Here is a 27,512-nt window from a genome sequence, read left to right as displayed (position 1 = left end):
TCTCTCTCTCTCACACACACACACACACATACACACACACACACACACACACTTTACCAAGCTTGCACACATGCGAACACACTCTCTTACATGCACTCATGTGCACACACTCACTCTGTCTCTCTCTCCTGCACACACATGCACAGAAGTTTATGGGATGAATTTGTATTTGCAGAGTTACATTTGCAGATACCCATTCTATTTTGCTCAAAAAATGCAGAACCTGCAAGCAGTCATTGCAGACAGTCAATCCATGTAATATTTTGCAAATTCCACTTTGGAAATAGAACTAGTCTGACTCAAGACTGGGATACAGACAGACTCTAACCTCACCACAACTTTCATGTATCATCTGAGTTGAGATGTCATCTTTTATTATTAAACTTTAAGTTATCTTGAGAATGTGACTTAATAGTAGTGCTGGGATTTACATATTAAAGATCCGAAACCATTCTAAAAGATGAAAGATTCAACAAACTAGGTTTGTTCAATGTATCATTGTATCACTGTAATCTTTTGCTATAAATTCTGTGTCTTATAGCCCTGCTTCACAACCACCTGATGAAGAAGCAGTGTTTTGACCTGTTGGAACTACAACCTGGTGTTGAGAACTTTAACAGGGCAGGAAAATTTAACCTGTGGATTGATAAATCTACAGAAATTTACATAGATGTGTACAGCTGATTGCAAGTGTTCAGCTTCCTGAAAAGCACAGTTTGAAATAACATTATTTATTCTGCAAGAAACTTCCATGGCAAACAAAAGAAGAGAAATGTTCAGAGTGTTGAATGAGTATTTCAAACAAATTGAATACCATGACAAAGCTTCATAAGTGTATGCAATGATATTGCCGCTGCAATGACAATGAATGTGAAAAAGCTTTGTGTCAAAAAGTGAAATGTTAAAACCATAATGTCCAATATATTCACTGCTTTCTTCAGAGGGAGGCTCTCATGTCACATAGCTTGCCAGGTGATCTGAAATCCATACTAAATGAAGCTCTGAAATTTATCAACTTCATCAAATCCAGAACACTTCAGTCACACCTTTTTTGTTCCTTGTTGCATATGAATAAATGAAAGAACATTTATCCCATCACCATCATACTTCAGTTCATTGGCTTTTGAGGCAAAGTTCTGTCAAGCCTTCATGAACTGAAGGAAGAATTGAAGTAATTCATGCACAACTCCCAGCATCTTAACCTGTTGCAAGACAAATATTGATTGGAAAACCTTGGCCAACTTGGTTGATGTACTTGAGCATCTAAATGAGCTTAACTGGAAGCTGCAAGGATGTAATGAGAACATACTGATATGTACAGACAAGTAAAATGGGTTCACATCAAAACCTTAAAGAGAAGAGGTAGGACATAGTTCACTTCAAATGTTCAAGTAACCTTCCAGTTCAAACCCAGTCAAAATGCTGATCTCACTTGTGGAGTAACATTTGAACTTATTTCAAAAATAAACTCAAGCATTATTGCAGATCATCTGGGACAGAGCACTTTGGTTGGATTCAAGACCAATTTGCAGCATCTTCTGAAGAATCAACAATGATTTCTCTGAAAGAATATCTGAATCTCAGGAGCAATTGCACCTTTGACCAAGTTTAGAGACATTCCACTGGATGAATTTTGTGGCTACAAGAGAGAAATGGATATCCATCCCTTGATCTCAAGCAAACATTAACGATTCTGCTGTCGTTTGAGCTGCTTACCTTTCTGAACTTTAGTTTCTTGTCACTTCTCAAGAATCAGAAGAGATCATATTTAAAAAGTGTAAATTAGAAGCTTTGTGTAGCTCTTCACAACATTGAAACAAATACTAAACAGTTACATTCTTTAAAACCATCTCAAAATTCACGTGGAAATTCGAGTCAAAACAAATTTCTCAAAAATTGTAGTCTAGGTATCTTTCAGTTCAAAATAAAATTTATTTCTTACAATTTTAGAGCTGACTAATTTAAAATATTTGGTGTGCCATGAAAAGTTGGAAATGTTAAAAACACACCACAAGCTGAAAAGATTTGGGAAGCACTGCTTCAGGGAATGAAATCAGTTGCCCTTAACTGCTCTGTCCTACATGTGACCCCAGACCGACAACAACGTGTTTGACCCTCAACCACCCCAAAATGGCTTGCCAAATCGCTTTACTCAAGGGCAATTAGGGACAAGCAACAAGTCTTCTTCACTAATGACTTGCACATCCAAAGATTAAGAAATGATACAGCTCTAGATTAATATGAAGTAATCTGAGAGCAAACATCAATACAACTACACGTGGTTTTTTTAAAAAGCACAAATGAACCTTCCTTTTTTTTTCATTCGATTGTGGGCTGTAAGTGTCGCTAATTGGCTAGTATTTATTGCCCATCTCTCATTGCCTAAAGGACAGCTAAAGGTCAATCACATTACTATGGGTCTGGAATCACATTTCGGCCAGACCACATAAGGCAGGCAGTTTTCTTCACTAAATGACATTGGTGAGCCACATGGCCAAAAGAACTGTGAATGCTGGAAATCTGAAACAAAACTGGAGATTGCTGAAAATTCTCAACAGGTCTAGCAGCATCTGCAAAGAGAAATCAGACTAAACATTTCAGGTCTAGTGACCCTGCTTCAGAATTTCAACTGCTGAGTTTTTCCAACAATTGACAATGAATCCATGGTCATCATTAGTGTCTTAATTTCAGCGTTTTATTGAATTCAAATTCCGCCATCTATCATAGTAGGATTTAAACCCAGGTCCCCAGAACATTACGTGGGGATCTCTGGATTAACAAGCCAGCAGTAATACAAGGCCATTGCTCCCAATTTAACTGTTTTATCAAATATTTCCTTCGAGCTGCAGCAGGTTAATTCAAATGCAAATGCTACTTGGTAAGTATTAAAAGGATGGCATCTGGGTTATGGTTCAAAACATCTCTACAAACGGGACAGTTCCAGACACAACACTGTTTCAGATCTTTCAATTTATATTAATTAATTGGACCTAAGCATTATGTTATGAAGTTGAAGATGTGTACTGTACGTCTAAGAGAGAGCAAATGCTCTTCTGCACTGAGAGTTTACAAGAGTAGCCTCAGAGTGTACTGGAAAATAGAAAATATGTAACATTTGGCTGTGATATAGATACCAGAGTTACTTCCTGTTTTGACAACAATTTGAATTTAACTAGTTTAACTTATGCCTCAGGATGCTAAAACCAAAGTGAGTTTGAATTTATTGCTTTACCAACATCAAACCAATGAGATGATCTGATGTTGTGGATAAGAAGGCAGGCATTTTGAAGATCAGACAGAGCAACTGCCAACGAGACAGACAGACTAAAGACAGTGAAATGCTCGCATTCCAAGCTTTCTTTTCATATAAAACATATACACAATAAAAAGAAGAAAACCCAGGGAGACCTTCAGCTGGAAGAAGACACAGAGGACAACAGCCACTGTATGGTTTTGATATTAAGTTGATTTAATTTGAATAAGTGTTTTATTGGAACAATATATTGTTAATAGAGTTGGTGGCAGGTAATAAACAGTTAAGATAAATGGGGATTTAGAGTTGTGAATAGTTGTTGTTTAATGTTCACTTTTAGAGTTAAAGGATACATTGATATTATTTTATTTAAATAGCGGAATTTGGGAGTTCTCTGTCACTCATATTGTAACAGATTAGGTGGTGTGGTGAGCTTTTCTGGGTGTTTAGTTTAGTTAATAGAGGGGTTCACCACTAATGTCATAACAATTAGCAGAACGCCAGCATTGAGTGCCTTTGAGAGAGTGGTAGTAAGCCACTTTTCTAGCCACTAAACACAATGTGGTTTACAAACAATTACCACTCTCACAATGGAATTAGGTCAGAGAAATGCTTTTCGACCAAAACAATGAAGGAATGAGGTTACAGTTCCAAGTCAGGACAATGCTTGACTTTGTGGTGAAAGGGGAACTTGTTTATGTTCAAAATCATCTTATCCTTCTTGCTGAAAGAAGTTGCAGGAATGTGAGGAAGTATTAAAGTAATCTTAGCAAGTAGTTGCAATGCATTTTGCGTAGAAGACACTGTAGGTCTCCACCAGGACATGGAGGCAAGAGTATTTAAGGAAGTGAGTGTTTTGTCAATCATGTGGGCTGCTTTAGCTGAAAAGTATTGTGCTTTGTCTGTATTGTTGCTTCTGTATTAGCCAGAATGGAGATTATTTCAGAATGGAGATTAATGCAAAAAAGGCATTATGGGATCTGGTGATGAGTCACACACGGAGGATTACCCAACTACTGACCTTCCCTCAAAGAGCAATTGTCACTGTGACTAATGAAATTAAACTTCAGTTCTACTTTGAGCCCTGGATGTTGATCTGGATGACAATCTCATTAACTATCACAAGGAGGTGGATAGATAGTCTCTTATTTGATACTGTCATTGTCTGGCTCTTGCGTGCTTTGAACGATATTTGCCAATTTTCTTTGAATGCATGGACACTACCTCATGGTGAAATATCGATGCAAAGTCCAAACAGTCATGACCGCAATCTTCTTTCCCAAAACCCATAAATTATGAAGGGTGGGGTGAACAGTGAAAGGAATTGACCAGATTAGCCTCCAGCAGACCTGCTGCCTTGGAAGGCTGGCATCGTGGAGGATGAGGCACTTGAGGTTCTCGAGCCTCAGGAAGCAGTGATGATTGTTTTGGGAGATTTAAGATATTTTAAATGCATCTGAGTGTTAAGAAAAATGTATGTCAGAGATGAACAGCACGGAAATAGATCCTTCGGTCCAACCCGTCCATGCTGACCAGATATCCCAACGCGATCTAGTCCCACCTGCCAGCACCCGGCCCCTATCCCTCCAAACCCTTCCTATTCATATACCCATCCAAATGCCTTTTAAATGTTGTAATTCCTCTGGCAGCTTATTCCATACACCGTACCACCTTCTGTGCGAAAATATTGCCCCGTAGGTCTCTTATATCTTTCCCCTCACACCCGAAAACTGTGCCCTCTAATTCTGGACTCTTCCACATCAGGGAAAAGACTTTGTCTATTTATCCAATCCATGTCCCTCATAATTTTGGAAACCTCTATAAGGTCACCCCTCAGCCTCTGACGCTCCAAGGAAAACAGCCCCAGCTGTTCAGCTTCTCCCTGTAGTTCAAATCCTCCAACCCTGGCAACATCCTGTAAATCTTTTCTGAACCCTTTCAATTTCACAACATCTTTCAATAGGAAGGAGACCATGTCTTTGAAGTTTAATTTATGTTATTGTGTTAAGGAAAAAAAACACATGGTTTAGTTCTATTTTACCGTGCTATTATCGACTGGTACTAAAGAGCCTGTAAGCCTGTTTTGTTTCCATGCAATTTAATTCCGTTTACAACCTTGAAGCAAAGGGCTGGGGCCGAATAAAAAAAAGAAAAAAAAATTCCTGTTGCTTCGTGTCAGGGCAAGGAACCAGAGACAAAACAATCCAGAAAAAATGATGGTCAATCAGTGTACTGTCTGCCAGAGAATGAAGGACTTCTAGATACTGGGTTTAAGGAACTCATGCTTACTTTAATGTTAAAGGTAACAAGGAGTTTAGTTTTGTGTCCCAGAAATGGATAAAAATCATAGAATTGCACAACACATAAGTGGTCTTTCTGCCCATCAAGTCTATCCTGCCAAAAATACACTAAATCTACACTAGTATCACTTTCAAACATTAAACCCACAGCCTTAAATGCTATGGCATTTCAAAAGCTCATCAAAGTACTTTTTAAAGGTTGTGAGGTTTCCGGCCTGAACCATTCTCCCAGGCAGCTTTTCCTCAAGTCTCCACTAAATCTCCTGCCTTTCAACTTAAGTGTGCCTCAATGTAACTGACCTTCAACTAAGGAACAGCGTCTTCCTTTGTACCCTATCCATGCCCCTTATACACCTCGATCAGGTTCCCATTAACCTTCCCTTCTCCAATGAAAATAACCTAAGGCTATTCAGCCTCTCTCCAAAGCGAACGTGCTCTATCTCAACCAACACCCTGAGGAGGACCAATTTCATTGGGACGAGAATAGATCTACTGCTGATAAACAGTAGAAAGAGATGGACAAACAAAATTGCATTAAAATAGCTTTTAAAGGAGAGGTAGGTCAGATACAGTCAATGTACGTCAAGGAAAGGTGGATCAAACAAACCAGACTTCCCAGAGAGACAAGGCAGAAATTGAATAAGATGAAGTAGAAAGAAATGATGCATTTGACATATGTCAGGTTGATAATACATCTGAGAAACAGGCTGAATTCAGAAAACTCAAAGCCAAGTGCAAAATGAAATAAGAGCAGCAAAGAGAGACTATGCAAAGAGACAAGCAGTCAAAGTGAAAGGGAATCTAAACATCTTCCATTAGCAAATGTTAAGTAAATGAGTGGGCAATAAAAGGGAGAAGCTAAGTTAGTAACCAAAAATTGGACTTACGCATGATGGCAATGGGCATGAATACGTTAAACCTGCCCTTACCAATGAAGATGTTAACAAAACCATACTGAAAGAGGCGGCAATGGAGACACTGGATGAGCTTAAAAAAATACTGATATCTAGGACATATTCGAAATGCTGACTGTACCTGAAGTTGATGTAAAAACAGATTCAGGCCAGATAGGCAACATGAGGGATTGACAATAAATGGAGGCCTCAACAGCTACCCACATCAAATGAATGAAGAAACAAAAATGCACACAAGGGCACTGATGGGAGTAAGCTGGAAATTGTGGAGGTACCATCTTTAAACTACCAAGTTTAGGCAGAAGTTATGCTAAGCAATTAGAAACTGCAAATACTACAACCTTGTTCAAAACAAGATGAAAGGATTAGCCAAATAAATAAAAGGTTAGTCAGTTTAATGAAGGAAATAAGTAATGAAAATCTAGGGGAGAAACAAAAATTGGCACATTAGCATTCACAGGATGTACATGTTACTGATTGGACCAGCAATTATTGCCCATCCCGAACGACCCTTGAGAAGATGGTGGTGAGTCCCCTTATTTAACTGTGTAAGTCAGTGGGGCTAGGTACATCCATGGTGTTATTAGAAAGGGAGTTCTGTGATTTTGACTTAGCAAAAGTGATGAAATGATAACACAGTTCCAAGTTAGAATGATGTCTGACTTAATGGGAAGATGCACATCATGGTTTTCCAATATATCTTCTACCCTTGCTCTTCTCATTCTGCCTTTACCAATAAAGATTTGCAGTGCTGAAAACCAGAGGTTTGAAAAGTGCTGGTAAAGCAGCTTTGACTGTGACTGTGCTTTGGTGGGGGACGGTGTAACTGCTAAAGTTGGTGGAGAAGACGTACCAATGAAGTTGGCTACTTTGTCCTGGATACTACTGAGTGTAGTAAAGAATCCCTAGTGTGGAAACAGGCCATTTGGCCCAACAAGTCCACACCTCCAAAAGAGTAACACATCCAGACCTATTCCCCTACTATACTATACTTAGCCCTGGACAATGCACCCAACCTGCACATCCCTGAACACTATGGGCAATTTAGCATTGCACATCTTTGGATCATGGGAGGAAACCGGAACACCCGGAGGAAACTCACACAGACAATCGCCCAAGGATGGAATCAAACCTGGGTCCCTGGCACTGTGGGGCAACAGTGCTAACCAGTGAGCTACTGTGCCGCCAAGTGTCTTGAGTGTTGTTGAAGCTGCAGTCATCCAAGCAAATGTATTCAATTACATTCCTGATGGGCCTTGTACTTGACAGATGGATTCTGGGAGGCAAGTGAGTTATTTGGGAACGTGTTCCTACGAAGAGGCAGGCATAGCTGGGGCCCATGCGGGTGCCCATGGCTACTCCTTTGGTTTGGAGGAAGTGGGAGGATTGGAAAGAGAAGTTGTTCAGAGTGAGGACCAGTTCAGTCAGTTGAAGGAGGGTGTCAGTGGAAGGGGACTGGTTGGCACGGCGGGCAAGGAAGAAGCGGACTGACTGAACTGGTCCTCAGTATGAACAAAGGAGTAGCCATGGGCACCTGCATGGGCCCCAGCCATGTCTGCCTCTTCATAGGATATGTGGAACAGTCCATCTTCTGCAGCGACACTGGCACCACCCCCCACCTTTTCCTCCGCTACATCGATGACTGTATCTGCGCTGCCTCGTGCCCCCACGAGGAGGTTGAACAGTTCATCCACTTTACTAACACCTTCCACGTCAACCTCAAATTTACCTGGACCATCTCAGACTCCTCCATCCCGTTACTAGACCACTCCATTTCTATCTCGGGCGACCGAATCAACACGGACATTTACTAGAAACCGACCGACTCCCACAGCTACCTAGACTGCACCTCCTCCCACCCTGCCCCCTGTAAAAACGCCATCCCATATTCCCAATTCTTTCGTCTCCGCCGCATCTGCTTCCAGGAGGACCAGTTCCAATACCAAAGAACCCAGATGGCCGCCTTCTTCAAAGACCGCAATTTCCCCCCAGATGTGGTCGACGATGCTCTCCACCACATCTCCTCCACTTCCCGCTCCTCCGCCCTTGAGCCCCGCCCCTCCAATCGCCACCAGGACAGAAACCCACTTGTCCTCACCTACCACCACACCAACCTCCATATACATCACATCATCCGTTGTCATTTCCGCCAAACAGACCCCACCACCAGGGATATACTTCCCTCCCCTCCCCTATCAGCGTTCCGAAAAGACCACTCCCTCCGTGACTCCCTCGTCAGGTCCACACCCCCCACCAACCCAACCTCCACACCTGGCACCTTCCCTGCAACCGCAAGAAATGCAAAACTTGCGCCCACACCTCCCCCCTTAAGTCCCTCCAAGGGCCCCAAGGGATCCTTCCATATCCACCACAAATTCACCTGCACCTCCACACTCATCATTTACTGCATCCACTGCAGCCAATGTGGCCTCCTCTATATTGGGGAGACAGGCCACCTACTTGCGGAACGTTTCAGAGAACACCTGTGGGACACCCGGACCAACCAACCCAACCAACCTGTGGCTCAATACTTCAACTCCCACTCCCACTCCACCAAGGACATGCAGGTCCTTGGACTCCATCGCCAGACCATAGCAACACTACGGTTGGAGGAAGAACGCCTCATCTTCCGCCTAGGAACCCTCCAACCACAAGGGATGAACTCAGATTTCTCCAGTTTCCTCATTTCCCCTCCCCCCACCTTGACTCAGTCCCAACCCTCGAACTCAGCACCACCTTCCTAACCTGCAATCTTCTTCCTGACCTCTCCGCCCCCACCCCTACTCCGGCCTATCACCCTCACCTTGACCTTCTTCCACCTATAGCATTTCCAACACCCCTCCCCCAAGTCCCTCCTCCCCACCTTTTATCTTAGCCTGCTTGGCACACCTTCCTCATTCCTGAAGAAGGGCTCATGCCCGAAACATCGATTCTTCTGATTCTTGGATGCTGCCTGACCTGATGCGCTTTTCCAGCAACACATTTTCAACTTCAAGTGAGTTATTTCCCTCACAAGCACTTGAATCTGACTTGCTACTTGGAACCACATGTAGCTGGTTCAGCTCAGTTTCTGGTCAATGGTAATCCCAGCATGTTGATAATGGAGCATTCAGTGATTCTAATGCCTTTACACAAAGGGGAAATGGTTAGATTTTCTCCCAGGGTAAGGGAGTCCAAAACTAGAGGGCATAGGTTTAAGGTTAGAGGAGCAAGATTTCAATGGGACCTGAGGGGAAACTTTTTCACAGAGAGGATGGTGCCAGAGGAGGTGGTGGATGTGGATATAATTACAACATTAAAAAGGCATCTGGATGGGTAGATGAATAGCAAAGGTTTAGAGGGATATGGGCCAAATGCTGGCAAATGGGACAGATCAGTTTAGGATATCTGGTTGCGTGGAAAAGTTGGACGGAAGGGTCTGTTTTCATGTCGTATTACACAATGACTGTACAATCAATGCTTTGGTATTTGTGCTACAAACATCACTTGCCAATTACCAGCCCAGGTCTAAATATTGTCTCGGTCCTACTGCATATGTACCTGAACTACACCAGTATCTGAGTCACAGATGATGCTGACCATTATACATTCATCAACAAATATCTCCACTACTTATAATGGCCACAAATCTTTGAGAAAACAACTAAGGATGACTGTGTTGAGCACACCACCCTCCGAACTCCTGCAGAGGTGTCCTGAAATGGAGATGATTTACCTTCAACAACTGTGATCATCTTCCTTTGATAAGTAAGACTCCAACCAATGAGAAGTTTTCCCCATGATTTAAATGCTGCCATGATGTCAAAGACAGTCATTATAATTTCACCTCTGCAACTCAACTTTGTTGATATATTTACCAAGGCTGGAATGAGACTAGGACCTCGTTGGCAGAATGCAAGCTATCAGTGAGTAGGTTATTGTTGAGCAAGTACTTCTTGATATCAGTGTGATCACATCTTCCATAACTTTTCTAATGATCAAGAATAGACTGATAGAGCAGTAATTGGCCCAGTTGGATTCATCCTTCTTTTGGTGTACAGGACATAACTCGGCAATTTTCTACATTGCTGGGTAGATACCAGTATTGCAGTTGTACTTGAAGAGTTTGGCTATGGGTGCAGACTATTCTGGAATGTAAATCTTCAGCAATACATCTGGTCTTTGCAGTATCCAGTGTTTTTGGCCATCTTTCAAAATGTGAAGTGAATTAAACTGGCTGAGATGTTGGGGTCCACAACAGGAGGTCAAGGTGCAGCAACCACTGAGCATCTTTGGCTGAACATATTTGTAAAATTCTTAAGCTTTAGCACTGATGTGCTGAGCTCCACCATCGTAAAGGATAAGGAGTTTGTGATACATCCTATTTGTGTTAGTTATTTAATTATCCATCACCATTCAAGACGGATGTTGAAGGAATACAGAGCATTATACCTGATTCCCTTGCTGAGAGATCACTTACCTCCATATAATGCATACCACCTCTGCTGATTAGTATGGAAGCAATGTTCTCTTGCAGCTTAATCAGCTTGATGGACAGATGCATCAGCAATGTGATCAAGTAATTTTTCCCTCTTATTGGTTCCCTCGCCACTCTAACAGTTATTCCCTTCTGGATTTGGCCAACTCAATCAGTTATGGTATTACTGAGCCAAGTAATAAGCCTCCCACAGAGTGTATCAATGCCGATGCTGATACCACCCTATTGTTTCTAATAGCTGATGTTCAACACTGATGGGTACTGATTCAGCTGCAGAGAAAAAAAGAAACAAAAAGCACCAAAGACATGATGTTCCATAAACTGACATCAATATTAGATTAGATTAGATTACTTACTGTGTGGAAACAGGCCCTTTGGCCCAACAAGTCCACACCGACCCGCCGAAGCGCACCCACCCATACCCCTTCCCCTACATCTAACACTACGGGCAATTTAGCATGGCCAATTCACCTAACCTCCACATTTTTGGACTGTGGGAGGAAACCGGAGCACCCGGAGAAAACCCACGCAGACACGGGGAGAATGTGCAAACTCCACACAATCAGTCGCCCGAGTCGGGAATTGAACTGGGGTCTCTGGCGCTGTGAGGCAGCAGTGCTAACCACTGTGCCACCGTGCCGCCCAAAGAACTATATGGCACCATTGTGTCTAGGAAATGAACAATTTGATGCCAAAGAGAATGAAAACTACCTTTTAGCATAAGATGGCCAAGGAGTCATTGGTTACCTTAACATTATAAGTTGTCCTGTGTTCAAAGGCTGGCTGGATTCAAATGGGTGATTTGCAGAATGTAAACTACGACTCGAAATATGGTAATTCAATATGTTCAGAGTTATAGGCTAGTCTTTGTAGGGTGCAACTCTCCTCAGGGACCTTTAGTTGGAAGGTGGGCCAAAAGAACAGGAGAGCTCCCGAACACTTCAGCCAGTGAGCAGATATCACCATACTCCAGGCTGACTATCTGTTCATCCCTTAGTATCAGTGAAACATCCTCAATTGTTAAATACTATATACCTTTTGTTGTCTAATTAACTTATGGATCAGAGCTATTCTGATGCTACCTAACTAACTTAATAAACAAGCTGAAAATTCCTCACAAATTGTCGACCGCCTTTATTAGGTAACCATGGTGATGAACCCCCAACACCTAACATAATTTCCAACAATATCAGACTGTGACTCAAATAGAGTCTGGGACAGCTGGCCCAATTTTGATACAGGCCCCCAGATGTTACTAAAAAGATTGATAGTGCTGAGTTGAGAAAAGCTAAAACCTGTAATTGTACCACTGGCTGTTTAATTACAGTTCATGAGGTAATAATACAAAATGTTCGTATTTTATTTTATTGAAATGCTAATGTTAACATTGTTCTTGATTTTCGAACAATTTTGGTACTTCTTAAGTACCCTGCTGAATGAAAAGTATTGTAATTTTGGTGCATACATCTAATTAAATGGAAGACTTAGTGTTCCTGTACTTGCACAATGGTGGTACTGACAATGAAGCTTTGGCAAAATCTACAATCAGGCTGCTTCTTCTGTATGAATAAGAATGTCACTAAATGACGAACAGTGAGAAATAGCTTTTAGAATCAGCCAATAATGGAGGAAAAACAAATTAGTGTACAAGATAACGTTATGTTCAAGCCTGCAGTTTATTCATTTCTTTAGAAGGAATTATAATTATTTCTGAGTAAATTATAATGTTTATACAGACATTCATACATTAAGCAGCAAGCTAAGCAAAGTTTATGGAGAGTAAGATCCTTACGAGTAACAAGCTGAGGGTATGAATTCTGCTTCTTTCAATGAAAAATCTTGACAGCGTATTATAATACTAAGGAAGATTGAGCTCTTCTGAGAAAAATATTAACTTAATCCAGATCATAAAATCCAACTATTACACTTGACAGGATAATTGCAATCATGTGACAGAGGAGTGCAGAGAATCAACAGCCATAGCTTCACTTTGCAATCTAGATGTGCAATCACATAGCAACACTCAAATTATACATTTTAAATGTTACGTTTTCTATATTCTAAGATATTCAAATATTATATGGAAGTTAAAGTTAAGCTAGATGTCGATGTCACAAGATTGATGGAACATAATAAATTTGAAGTTCGTACCTTATCAAAATTTTGTACAAGATGCTTCTTTCTTACCTGCATACAGAACACTGTCTTTGGGGTTGAAGGGCAGTGAACATCACAATTACAGAGTAATTACGAGGGGGAGCCTTCACAAACCTTCGGAATTTGTCACCATTCATTCGAATGACTGAACGTCTGGAGCTCCATTCCATTAACTGTTCCACCTTTTCTGCCAGAAGGTTCTAAAGTACAACAGGTAATAATGAGGATTAGGAGGGAAAATCTTTGACACTAATTATATGACAGTTATAAAAAACCTGCCTTAGCAAGTCTTACACTTAAAACGGCAAGGAAACAAAATAGAAGAAAGTATGAATATCATTGTCAGAAATATATCGTTTCTGTGAGGAACATACAACTGCACTGGTGAAATCAGCAAACACTGCAAATGAAGATTATTGCAGAGAAGTTTGAAGTGATATATTGCGATGGGGAAGAATTAGAAGAGGTGACATTCATCGTTGTAATTTTCAAGGAGTTTGGAAGATCAAAGACCTGTTTGAAAGAGGTAGAACAAATTGAGAACATTGCTAAATATGCATACGGGATGTTTAATTTTAGCAACAGAGGCTGAGAATTAAAATTCAGAGGCTTAGAACCTTTTATAAAACATTGGTTAGGCACTGGCTGGAATATAATCTTCAACTTCAGGGAGTGCTCAACACTAGTGATCACCTAACCCAGCCCTGAGATGTAAGCTCTGGCTTCAGTGGAGCCTGTGGAAAGCTGCATGTGATTACATTTTCCACTTCAATTTTGAGAGTTATTTATTTCTTCACATTATTTTTAATTCATTTCTGGGATGTGAGCATCACTGGCGGGGCCAACATTTATTGCTTGTCCCTAGCTGCCCTAGAGCAGGTTGTGGTGAGCTGCCTTCTTGAACTGCTGCAGTCCACTGCTATGGGTTGACCCACGATGCCATTAGGCTAGACTAGAGTCCCGACAGTATAGAAACAGGCCATTTGGCCCAACAAGTCCACAGTGACTTTCCGAAGAGTAACCCAACCAGACCCATTCCCCTACATTTACCTCTGACTAATGCAGCTAACGCTATGGTCAATTTAGCCTGGCCAATCTACCTCTTTGGACTGTGGGAGGAAACCAAAGCACCTGGAGGCAACCCACTCAGGCAAAGTGCAAACTCCACAAAGTGCAAAACCCCTCCAAACTCCATTAGAAGGGGGAATTCCAGGATTTTGACCTAGTATCAGTGAAAGAACGTTGATATATTTCCAAGTGGTGAATGGCTTGGAAGGGATCTTGAAGGTGGTGGTGTTCCCATATATCTGCTGCACTTGTCCTTCTAGATGGAAGCTTTGGTGGGTTTGGAAGATGCTGTCTGAGGATCCTGGGTAAATTTCTGCAGTGCATCTGTTAAATAGTACACGCTGCTGCTACTCAGCGTCAGTGGTGGAGGGAGTGGATGTAATGCCAATCAAGCAAGCTGCTTTGTCCTGGATAGTGGCAACCTTCCTGTGTGCTGCTGAGGCTGCACTCATCCAGAACAAGTGGGGAGTATTCCATCACACTCCTAACTTGTGCCTTGTAGATGATGGACCGGCTTTTGGGAGTCAGGAGGCGAGTTACACACCGCAGTATTCCTAACCTCTGACCTACTCTTCTCGCCAGTACATTTATGCAGTGAGTCCAGTTCAGTTTCTGATCAATGATAACTCCCAGCATGTTGATTGTGGGAGATTCAATGATGGTAACACCATTGAATGCCAAGGGATGGTGGTTAGATTGTCACTTGTTGGTGATGGTCATAGCCAGGCATTTCTATGGCACGAATGTTACTTGCCACTTGTCAGCCCAAGCCTGGATATTGTCCAGATCTTGTGAATTTGGTCATGATCTGCTTCAGTATCGGAGTCACCGTGAACAGTGCTGAACATTGTGCAATAATCGGTGAACATCCTCACTTCTGAACTAATAATGGAGGGAAGGTCATTGCTGCCTGGTGCTCCTGGCTTGCCTTCCTCATTGAACCAAGGTTGATCCTGTGGCTTGACAGTAATGCTTGACTGGGGGATATGCCAGGCCATGAATTTACATATTATGCTGGATTACTATTCTTTGCTAAAAACAGCCCACAGCACCTCATGGATATCCAGTCTTGAGCTGACAGGTCTTGAGGCTTTGGAAAGGATACAGTGGAGGTTTATTACAATGGTGCTAAGGGTGTGCGATTTCAGTTACATGGATAAAATGGGATTGTTCATCTTAGTACATAAGACTCATAAGAGTTTGGTAGAGGGGTTCAAAATATTTAATGGTTTGAATAAGGTAAATCGAGAAAAAAAATGTATCCTACAAAAATGTCAGTTACCAGATAATGAACAGAATCTATATTGTGGAATAAAGAATAAATCAGGAGATAATGAGGGCATGAAACAATGGTAGCGCATTAATCATGGGTGACTTTAATCTTCATGTATAATGGGACAGTCAGATTGATAGGGGAAACCATGAGGAAGAATTTGTAAAGTGTATTCTGGAGAATTCTGGTGTACTTTTACAAGTTTATAAAATAACAAGGAGTATAGAGTGTGTCCAAGATTGATTTTCCTTAGGATGGCAGCTAGGGGACATAGTTTTAAGGTGAGAGGAGAGAAATTTTAAAAAGACATGGAGGCATTTTTTTTTTACATGGGGGTGATTTGTAAATAAACTTCCTAAGGAATTGGTGGGTGTGGGAACAATTAAAACCACTTCCTGCTAAAGAAGCCAACTGGGCAGCTGTGGAATGTATTTTGCTGTTATCTCCCTGCCTGTACAAGACAGTCTTCACTCTCTTTCAGTTTTTAAACTTACATTTGTATTTGTATTTGATATCACTTTCCTTTCTTGGACTAAAACGTGATAGAATTCCTCTTCCTTGCATTCACAAAAACCTTGGAATTGGCTCCTTCAATCTGATATAGTTAACCAAGGTTTAGCTGTCAGAAGTCCAGCGGGTTTATTTACAATCATAAGTTTCAGAGTGCGATTCTTCCGTCAGGTGAAGTCACCTGATGAAGGAGCAGCATTCTGAAAGCTGTTGGACCATAACTTGGTGTTGGTTGACTTCTGACTTTGTCCATCCCAGTCCAACACTGGCATCTCCCCATCAACATTTAACTGAGGTGCAATATCTGTGTGCTTAAAAAAATAGAAACGTTTGTGTAAATTTACTGATTGCTGATTTCCTCCTCCTCACCTGCTCATAACATTATCAAGAATCTGCCTATTTCTGTATTAAAAATATTCAAACACTCTCCTTCCACAACCTTATGAGGAAGGGAGTTCCAAGGATTCACAAACATCAGAGAGAAAAAAAAATTCTCCTCACCATTATCTTAAATGGATGATTCCTAATTTTCCAACAGTGACCTCTAGCTTGAGATTCTCCAGTAAAGATTCTTTAGGATCTTCCGTGTTTCACTCAAATCACCTCGCATGCTTCTAAATTCTAGCAGATACAAGCCTAGTCTGACCAATCTTTCTTCAGAAGACAAATCACCATTTCCAAGGTATCAGTCTGGCAAACCTTCTCTGAACAGCATTTCGATCCAATGCATTTTGGTCCTTCCTTAAATAAGGAGTACAATGCACAGTACTCTATATACAGTCTCACCAATGTCATGTATAAGTGAAGCATAACCCCTTAATTCTACGTTCAATACTCCTCACAATAAATGATATATTTCTCTTAGCTTCTCTAACTACCTCCTGTACCTGCATGGGCACTTCTGGACAACAAACAAAGCAAATCTTATACACTTAATGGTAAGGTCTTAGGGAGTGTTGCTGAACAAAGAGACCTTGGAGTGCAGGTTCATAGCTCCTTGAAAGTAGAGTCACAGGTAGATAGGATAGTGAAGGCGGCGTTTGGTATGCTTTCCTTTATTGATCAGAGTATTGAGTACAGGAGTTGGGAGGTCATGTTGCGGCTGTACAGGACATTGGTTAGGCCACTGTTAGAATATTGTGTGCAATTCTAGTCTCCTTCCTATCGGAAAGATGTTGTGAAACTTGAAAGGGTTCAGAAAAGATTTATAAGGATGTTGCTGTGGTTGGAGGATATGAGCTATAGGGAGAGGCTGAAAAGTCTGGGGCTGTTTTCCCTGGATTGTCGGAGGCTGAGGGGTTTACAAAATTATGAGGGGTATGGATAGGGTAAGTCTTTTCCCTGGGGAGGGGGAGTCCAGAACTCCCCCCTCATGCCTAGAGGGGAAAGATATAAGAGACCTACCGGGCAACTTTTTCACAGAGGGTGGTACGGGTATGGAATGAGCTGCCAGTAGTAGTGGTGGAGGCTGGTACCATTGCAACATTTAAGAGGCATTTGGATGGGTATATGAATAGGAAGGGTTTGGAGGGATATGGGCCAGGTGTTGGCAGGTGGGCCTAGATTGGGTTGGGATATCTGGTTGGCATGGACACGTTGGACCAAAGGGTCTGTTTACATGCTGTACATTTCCATGGCTCTATTGTTGGAGTGCACAAGACATTCCATTGGAAATGAGGTAAAAACAATGACTGCAGATGCTGGAAAGCAAATACTGGATTAGTGGTGCTGGAAGAGCACAGCAGTTCAGGCAGCATCCAACGAGCAGCGAAATCGACGTTTCGGACAAAAGCCCTTCATCAGGAATAAAGGCAGTGAGCCTGAAGCATGGAGAGATAAACTAGAGGAGGGTAGGGGTGGGGAGAGAGTAGCATAGAGTACAATGGGTGAGTGGGGGAGGAGATGAAGGTGATAGGTCAAGGAGGAGAGGGTGGAGTGGATAGGTGGAAAAGGCGACAGGCAGGTTCGACAAGTCCGGACAAGTCAAGGAGACAGTTACTGAGCTGGAAGTTTGAAACTAGGATGAGGTGGGGGAAGGGGAAATGAGAAAGCTGTTGAAGTCCACATTGATGCCCTGGGGTTGAAGTGTTCCGAGGCGGAAGATGAGGCGTTCTTCCTCCAGGCGTCTGGTGGTGAGGGAGTGGCGGTGAAGGAGGCCCAGGACCTCCATGTCCTCGGCAGAGTGGGAGGGGGAGTTGAAATGTTTGGGCCACGGGGCGGTTTGGTTGATTGGTGCGGGTTCTCGGAGATGTTCTCTCTGCTAGGAGACTGGGCGCCTCCTAGCAGAGCGCTTTAGGGAACATCTCCGAGACACCCGCACCAATCAACCAAACCGCCCCGTGGCCCAAACATTTCAACTCCCCCTCCCACTCTGCCGAGGACATGGAGGTCCTGGGCCTCCTTCACCGCCGCTCCCTCACCACCAGACGCCTGGAGGAAGAACGCCTCATCTTCTGCCTCAGAACACTTCAACCCCAGGGCATCAATGTGGACTTCAACAGCTTCCTCATTTCCCCTTCCCCCACCTCATCCTAGTTTCAAACTTCCAGCTCAGCACTGTCTCCTTGACTTGTCCGGACTTGTCAAACCTGCCTATCTCTTTTTCCACCTATCCACTCCACCCTCTCCTCCTTGACCTATCACCTTCATCTCCTCCCCCACTCACCCATTGTACTCTATGCTACTCTCTCCCCACCCCCACCCTCCTCTAGCTTATCTCTCCATGCTTCAGGCTCACTGCCTTTATTCCTGATGAAGGGCTTTTGCCCGAAACGTCGATTTCGCTGCTCGTTGGATGCTGCCTGAACTGCTGTGCTCTTCCAGCACCACTAATCCAGCATTCCATTGGAAATGCATATTAAGGTGATATCAGATATTCTCTAACATGGGGCAGAATCGATGTCAGCAGCTGTGTGCTCACTACATTTGTGTGAAACATCTCGGTGTTCCTCCACTGACAAAATATGTCATGTTTTATTTTCTATGACTGAATCTCAAAATAGTGGGAGACTTTTCTGGAAGGTTTAAGAAATAATTATTACAGATCAAACAACCTTTCCAGAGCAGTGACCTAATCCAGCATGTATAAAACAGCAGTAATCCCTAGAGTATAAACTGAAGATTGATTGCACTGCGCTGATATATTACAGAGAATGTAAACATTGAGGGCCATTAGCTTACTTTTGTTTTCGTTCGGGATAAGCAAGGATTGATTTTTACCTTAGAAAATCTGGAGATTACGAATTGTTGGGCAGTTTTGAAGAGACCCAACATAAGTCAGAAGCAAACATAACTTTTGTCCTAAAATAAAGAGTACAGAACAGTTCAAGGAAAGCACTATTACCTCAGTAGTTTACTTTATGCAACTTCCTGATCAGATGTGTTTGCTTAGAAACCTTCAGATTAGTTTTAAAATCGAAGCAGTTAGATTTGAGAGTATTCATCGAAGAATATTTTAGAATCCACAGGAAAGACTACGGAGAATCAGCTACATCAAATTTAAAGAGTTGATATAGAGGGGTCATTTCTCAAGATCTGTCTATCCACAATGGTCAGAGGCAGGAAACTGAATGAGATGTGGTTTGCTGTATGCTTTAAGACATTTTTAAAACTGTATTCTCTATTTAGATAGCTTGGTTTGTTTTCCTAATCTGCATTTTGCAAACCTCCTGTTTTGCTGTCAACAAAACTCAGTAGACTCCTATTTATTGGTGTTAGCTGCATCTTCAACAGAATAATTCCAATCAAACTCATCTTCAACCTCTGAAACCCAAGACTCTGCTGCCCTTTATGCAACTGGATCCTTGTCTGGCAGACCGCAATCAGTAAGTACAGTAATAGCACCTCTTTCACAATAATCCTCAACAGCCTTGTAAGGCCGTGTACTCATCCCGTTACTGTACTCCTTTGCTGTCAAACTCAGCTGTAACGTCATATACAAGTTTGCCAATGACACTACCACAAAGTGTCGGATATCAAACAATGAGACAGAATATGGGAAAGATAGAGAGAGCTTAGTGGCATGGTGTAAAGACAACAATCTCTCCCTCAATGTCAGCAAAATGAAGGAGCAGGTAATCGACTTCAGGAAGTAGAGTGGAAGACATACCCCTGTCTGTATCAATGATGCTGAAGTGGTTGAGAGCTTCAAGTTCCAAGGAGTAAATATCACTAACAATCTATTCTGGTCCACCCACGTTGATATTAGTCAAGAAAGCACATCAATGCCTCTCATTCCTCAGATGGCTAAGAAAATTTGGCATTAGCAAGTTTTGTAGCTCAGGTTGAGGTTCTGGATGTAAGTCTGCTCACTGAGCTCGAAGGTTCATTTTCAGACATTTCTTCAACATACTAGGTAACATCTTCATTGAGCCTCCGAATAAAGGACTGGTGGTGTCGCCTGCTTTCTATTTACAAGTTTGAGTTTCCTATGGTTGGTAAAGTCATTACCTGTGGAGAGAGAGAGAGCGAGAGCGAGAGCGAGACAGACAGACACTGACACCGACACCGACACCACCGTGTACCTGCACAGTTACGGAATGAGCTACCAGAGGAGGTGGTGGAGGCTGGTACAATTGCAACATTCAAAAGGCTTTTGGATAGGTATATGAGTAGGAAGGGTTTGGAGGGATATGGGTCGGGTGCTGGCAGGTGGGTCGAGATTGGGTTGGGATATCTGGTCGGATGGATCATTTGGACCGAAGGGTCTGTTTCCATGCTATATTACTATGACTCTAAATGACATCACCAACCCTAGGAAACTCAAACTCATTTGGAGGCTCACTGAAGATGTTACCTAGTATGGTGACAAAACGTCTGAAAATAAACCTTCCAGATCAGCAAGCAAACCTACATCCAAAATTTGACATGTCCACAATGACTCTTACCAATTTTATTGGATTTATTAGGTGCACAATACAAAGCATCCGATCTGGATGCATCACAGCTTGGTTTGGCAACTTCCGTGCGAAACACCATAATAAGTTGCAAAGCATGAGAACGTAGCCCAGTTCAGCCTTCCTTCCATTGATTCTCTTTACACTTCCTGCTGCCTCGGGTAAGCAACCAACATCATGAAAGACCCCTCCTACGCTGGTTATACTCTCTTCCAACCATCTTTCATCAGGTGGAAGATACGAAAGTTTGAAATTATCTACTAACAGATTCAAGAACAGCATCTTCCCCACTGTTATCAGCCTTATGAACAGACCTCTCATATATTAGAGTTGATCTTTTTCTGCATGTTCTCTGCAGCTGCAACACTGTATTCTGCATTCTGTTCTGTTACTCTGATGTACTTGTGTAAGGTATGATTTGTCTGGTTACCAAGCAAAACAATACTTTTCACTGTATCGCGGTAGATGTGGCAATGTCCCCAAATCCATTTCCTTGAGATGAACTGGAATGCAATATTAGTGCAGGCTCCATATTTTCCAGGCACTGGGACGCAAGTATGTTGATTGTTTGATTGGGTCCAAGGGCTGCAGGATTGCAGGAACCATCCACTTCTTGTGGCTGTAGAGGTGACAGCTGCTTTGAATGTCTATGTGACTGGCTCTTTTCAGGGAGAGACAGGTGACCTGTGTGGGACCCCTCAGTCATCAGCAACAAATACATCAAGACAGTAGCTAGTGCCATTCGTGCAAGGTCACACTGGTTCATTTTACTGCCCAATGATAAGTTCAGTGCTGCAGCCTGGGCAGTAGAATTTGGAAACATACCAGGGTCTCCCCAGATGCAATATATCATCAACTTTGCACACATTGAACTGTGACGTCCGTATCACAACTCATCAGCAGGAAGGGCTTCCATTTGATTAATGGTCACGTGGTCTGTGGGATCAATCTACTTCTTGGAGGTTGTCTGTTACCTTTGTAGCTTCCATACCTCGTAAATCCTAGAACGTGTACATGTTTCTGTTGTGTGAGGGCAAAGAAACCTTTACAAGGTTGGTTAGCGGGGGAACAAGGGCTACACACTGCAACTGTGGCTCATGACACCATTTTTCAGCCCCTGACTGATGCAGAGTACCGACACAATGCTGCCCAGTCTTCAACTGAGAGAGCTGCAAATGATTGGGCTGCTGAAATGTGGTTCTGCTGCTTGGGCCATTTTGGACAGGTGCCTCGAAATGTATTCTAGACAGGGCGCGTCACAGAATCAGAGGGTACTGCGTTCTACTCAGAGAATGAACTGCAATGATGTTCTCAATGCTGAGAAACTAGGAGAACGGGAACAATTTTCCAGGGAAGCAAATGAGGAAGAAGAAGATGGAAGCTTACATTGTGCATGACAGAGATCAGCAGCATTCAATGCAAAAAGCCATACAGAACCTCAATGACACCCAGTCCCAGTAAACAAGAGCTGGGTGCACGTGCCAATTGTGGATTGCGAAATATTCATTGGTCCTTGAACCAGCATTTTGTTTGCATCATAGGAACAGACATCATGTCTCTATTCTCCTAGTTTACATTCTCTTTTATGACTGTTGATAAAAGCTCAATTTTGGCATTTACTAAATGCCCAACTGTCTGTGATGGATTCCAACTGGACAATGATAAGATGCTAGTCTACAGTGAGCACTGGGGATGAAGCCAACATAGCTAAGTTCTGTGGTCTGCTGGTTAGAGTGACGGGGGCAGGAAAGTAGAGCTGTCTGCCAGGAACATCAGCCATTCCAGCTAAATGCTGCGAGCAGAATGTGTTTGGGGATACTTTGATATTGTGCTGCCAGTGAAAGGCAAGTGCAGAATGCCAACACTTGTTGGGTATTCAGCTAATATTTAAAGATAGCACAGGCACCAGGGATGCCAGTCTCTTAGGGGAGATTCAATGTGTTGCAAGTTTTCTGACTATCAGAAATGGAAGAATTGGGTTAGCATTGCATGACGGAAGCTGCATTGGGCAATTAATGAAGTGAGCTTGTGAGGACATGGCAAGAAAACTCACTGGGCTTCCACAGATAGTAACCCTCCATGAAACTTGATGAAATTGACTCTTCGCCAAAATGTCGTAAGATTCAACCCGACTTTTCTTGGCAGTTCCCATAGCTTCTCAACACGTCTTGTTCTAACGAGACTTCAGAGAAATGTGAAAAACAAACTATACAAAGCTATGGTTCTGACCAACTAAATACGCCAAAGATGTTCGTGTTTGTCAATATATCGATGGGTAATGTGTCTTAACAATGACAAAAGAATTTCTCTGACACTATTTTTACTAGTATGGGGTATCAGTCTGATATTCTGACTGTTCTGAAGCATTAAAAAATAAAAAAATCGAAAATTATTTTTCATTGCAAACTACACCTTGTACCACCAAAGCACAGCAGAATCTTGAAATGCAAATACATATATTTTCAAATGTAACAAATTTCCACAGCAACCATTGTGAACATTCACTTTTATGTTGTGCCATAGCTCAATGTCAAATTTCTGTTTAAGCCACATGAAGATGTCAGCCATAGAACAGGAAACAGATGTTCAGTCATCTGATGCACCTTATTGTCCTGATGTGGATCAACAGGCATGGACACAGAAAATTGTCTCATTTTCCTATATCTATCATCCCACTATTTAATATACTTCAAACAACATGGTATTGTTCACTGCAACACAGGTATCCTAGTTGTTGATAAAAGTCATGGCCATTTCAATATTGCTCTTATTTACAATCTTACATTTTGCTGCATTGCACCTGTACTTCCTGTGCCTGAAAAATTGTCACTGGATTTGGATGAGGATGACTACTTCAAGGGAGACAGGGCAATTCAATTTCCTAACATTTTTGATGGAAAACAGGCAAGAGCTGAACTGAGCACAACCTTCCTCAGGTTCCAAAGCTTTCTTTGCAATCTCTCTCTCAAAGAAAATCATGGTTTATGACATCCATTGAGGAAAATAACTTTTCAAAAGGAACTAGAACTTGTCATCTTGACCCTTAAACTAAGATTCCAAACAGTTAATTGTCAAATGTACTCAAAAATATTGTGTTCTGTCCAAAATACAACTGTGCAAAATTCTACAATAGATGAATCATTTGAAAGTCATAAAATGCTGGGCTGATAAATTACCTGAGTTATGTTCCATGTACAATTCAAATCCATGTATGACAGTGGTGTTGCTTGATAAAAGTCCAAAATATCTTTCACATTTTAAACATGCACACTCATGCAAGTACTTTAAATGCCACACCACTGTGTCATCGCCCCTCCTCCTCAAACGTCTTCCTTTTTTCAGTTTTGGATCCGGAAAATGGAACAATCCCCTTGTTATTGATGCCTGATATAAATATTGCAAGTCTGATACTCTCTGGGAATGAAAGAAATCCAAAATAAAGGTAATCTGAATTCAGGAGAATACTAATGAATCTGAAGAGGTCACTTTATACAGAAGTATAATCATTATGTTCAATGCAACTCGATAATACCCAAGTAGGAATTGATGCATGTTATGAAAAACAGTTCTATACATACTGTGATACTCTAGAAATGCACTAGGGGCTGAATATTATATGCCACCTGAAATGTGTTTTGCGTAGGAAGACATAATTTATGTGTGCAAAGGACACAAAACTATAAAGTGCAGCAAGCAAGTAGAAAAGGAAGTAGTATGACAGTCTTTATTGCAAGGTGATTCATGTACAAGAGTAAAATATTGCTGTAATTTTATGTGACTTTGCTGAGACCACACCTTGAATATTGTGTGCAGTTTTGGCCTCCCTATTTAAGGAAGGATGTAATTGCATTGAGGTAGCATAGTGAAGATTCACTAGATTGGTCCCTGGGTTGAGGGGATGAGAGGCTCATTAAGTTTTGTTTATATTTCCTAAAGTTTAGAAAATGAAAAGTGATCTTATTGAAACAATAACGATTGCGAAAAGGCTTGGTAGGGTAGATACTGAGAAGTTGTTTCCCCTTGTTTGTGAATCTAGAACAAGGAAGCACAGTTTCACGATAATGTATTGATCACTGAAGATTGAAATGAGAAGAAATGTCCCAACTCAAATGCTTGCGAATCTGGAATTTTCTACTCCACAGGATTGTGGATATGCCATCAATGAATATATTTAAAGCTGACATGAACACATTTTTAGTCTCTCAGTAAATCAAATGATGCAGGAACAGATAGAAAAGTGAAGTTGAAGGCCAAGATAAGTTGTGGTCATGTTAAGTGATAGACCAAGCTCAATAAGCTGTATAGTCTTTTCCTGCTCCATTTCTTATGTTCTTATATAGTTGGCAGTCAATTATTTCAGCATTTCACCGCATAGAATTACAAATATGTATTATTGCAAATCATTTTAAATACAACTAATACAGTGTGGGAAATGAGGATGTGTAAATATTGAAAAGGTAGAATTTCGTAAATTTGCTCTTTATAGCGGCTGCAAGGTATACAGTGTGCTAGATCAGCAGCAATTAAATTATGAAGGGGCAGATGGCTCCCCACTGTTCTGCCCTTTCATAAGGGGCAGATCTGCCCCTTCATAATTTAATATTTACACATCCTCATTTCCCACACTGTATTAGTTGTATTTAAAATGATTTGCAATAATACATATTTGTAATTCTATGCGGTGAAATGCTGAAATAATTGACTGCCAACTATATAAGAACATAAGAAATGGAGCAGGAAAAGACTATACAGCCTATTGAGCTTGGTCTATCACTTAACATGTCCACAACTTATCTTGGCCTTCAACTTCACTTTTCTATCTATTCCTGCATCATTTGATTTACTGAGAGACCAAAAATGTGTTCATGTCAGCTTTAAATATATTCATTGATGGCATATCCACAATCCTGTGGAGTAGAAAATTCCAGATTCGCAAGCATTTGAGTTGGGACATTTCTTCTCATTTCAATCTTCAGTGATCAATACATTATCGTGAAACTGTGCCTCCTTGTTCTAGATTCACAAACAAGGGGAAACAACTTCTCAGTATCTACCCTACCAAGCCTTTTCACAGTCGTTATTGTTTCAATAAGATCACTTTTCATTTTCTAAACTTTAGGAAATATAAACAAAACTTAATGAGCCTCTCATCCCCTCAACCCAGGGACCAATCTAGTGAATCTTCACGATGCTACCTCAATGTAATTACATCCTTCCTTAAATAGGGAGGCCAAAACTGCACACAACATTCAAGGTGTGGTCTCAGCAAAGTCACATAAAATTACAGCAATATTTTACTCTTGTACATGAATCACCTTGCAATAAAGACTGTCAAACTACTTCCTTTTCTACTTGCTTGCTGCATTTTATAGTTTTGTGTCCTTTGCACACGTACGAACAAGTCTCTCCAAATATGAACCTTTAGAAGTTTCAAGTCACTTACAACATATTGTTTATTTTATTCTTATGACCACATCATACTTAGTCTGTCACCTTGTTGTCGACTCACAATCTTTCTATATCTATTTGTAGCTTTTGTATCCACCTCACAACTACATTCACACCTAACAAATGTATTCTTTGCCTTCTTGTTTAAGTCATTAATAGAGATAGTAAATACCAAAGGCCCCAGTACTCCTCCAATTACATCCTACCCCAACTTGAAAACATCCTGGTTATCTCTACTCTATGCAACCTGTCAATTAACTATCCCTCATCCATACTAACAGTGAACTGTGTGAACCCTAAACTTGTTTATTAACTTTTTGTGTAGTGCCTTTAGGAAATCCAAGAATACTTCATCCACTGGTTTCTATTTATTTACCCTTCTTGTTATAACATCAAAAAACTTGAATAAATTTGTCAATCAAGATTTCCCTTTTGTAAAATCATGTTGAATTGGTTATTAAGTGCATTGTTAAGAATTCCTTACTCAGAGACTTCAGCACAGTCCCAATCACTTCTTTCAGAAGAAGTGGCCTCTAGTTCTCTAATGTGCTATCTTCCTCCATTCTGGAAGAGCCGTGTTACCTCTGCTAATTTCCAATCTGCTGGGAGCATTGTAGAATCCAGGGAATAATGGAAAATCATAATCAGTCCATCCAGTTTTGCTGTAGCCAATTCTTTTGGAACCCAAAAATATGAACTATCAGATTCTGGGGATCTGTTAGACTTTAGCGCTTTCAGATTTTCTAGTACTTTTTCTCTGATGATATTAACTGTCTAACTTTCCACACTATTTCTGGTATGTAATTTATGTTTCCTACTGTAAAGCCGGACAGAAAATAATTGGATATCTAGGCCCACTCCTCCTTCACTCTTAACATGTCCCCACAGCCCCAGTGCATCTTCCCAGTGCAATCGCAGAAGGTATAACACCTGCCCATTTACTTCCTCCCTCAGCATCATCCAAGATCCTAAACTCACCTTCCCAGTGAAGTGGTCCTTTACCTGCACTTCACTCAATGTAGTCTACCATGTTCGCTCTTCACAAATGCAGTCTCCTCTATATTGGGAAAATAAAGCACAGACGCAGTGACCACATTGCAGAACATCTACGTTCTGTCTGCAAAAATGACCCTGAGCTTTGAGTTGCCTCTCACTTCAAAACACTAACTTTCTTAGTAAACCAGTGTTGCATATTGTTCACTAAAGTTTTGTTTTGC

General features: G+C 41.5%; 1 protein-coding gene across 2 annotated transcripts in view; it reads right to left on the bottom strand.

The window, feature by feature from the left end:
* Window positions 1–27,512, bottom strand: part of tusc3 (tumor suppressor candidate 3) — a 387,960-nt gene that overhangs the window by 298,437 nt on the left and 62,011 nt on the right. For both annotated transcript variants that reach the window (XM_072569980.1, XM_072569989.1), the window contains exon 2: window positions 13,132–13,301. In XM_072569980.1, the coding sequence (XP_072426081.1) occupies window positions 13,132–13,301 (170 nt within the window). The remainder of the gene's footprint in view (window positions 1–13,131; window positions 13,302–27,512) is intronic.

The sequence above is a fragment of the Chiloscyllium punctatum genome, chromosome 1 (assembly GCF_047496795.1).
Source record: "Chiloscyllium punctatum isolate Juve2018m chromosome 1, sChiPun1.3, whole genome shotgun sequence".
NCBI classification, from domain to species: Eukaryota; Metazoa; Chordata; class Chondrichthyes; order Orectolobiformes; family Hemiscylliidae; genus Chiloscyllium; species Chiloscyllium punctatum.
Note: the sequence above shows the minus strand (reverse complement) of the source record. Positions and strands in the feature narration are given on the sequence as shown.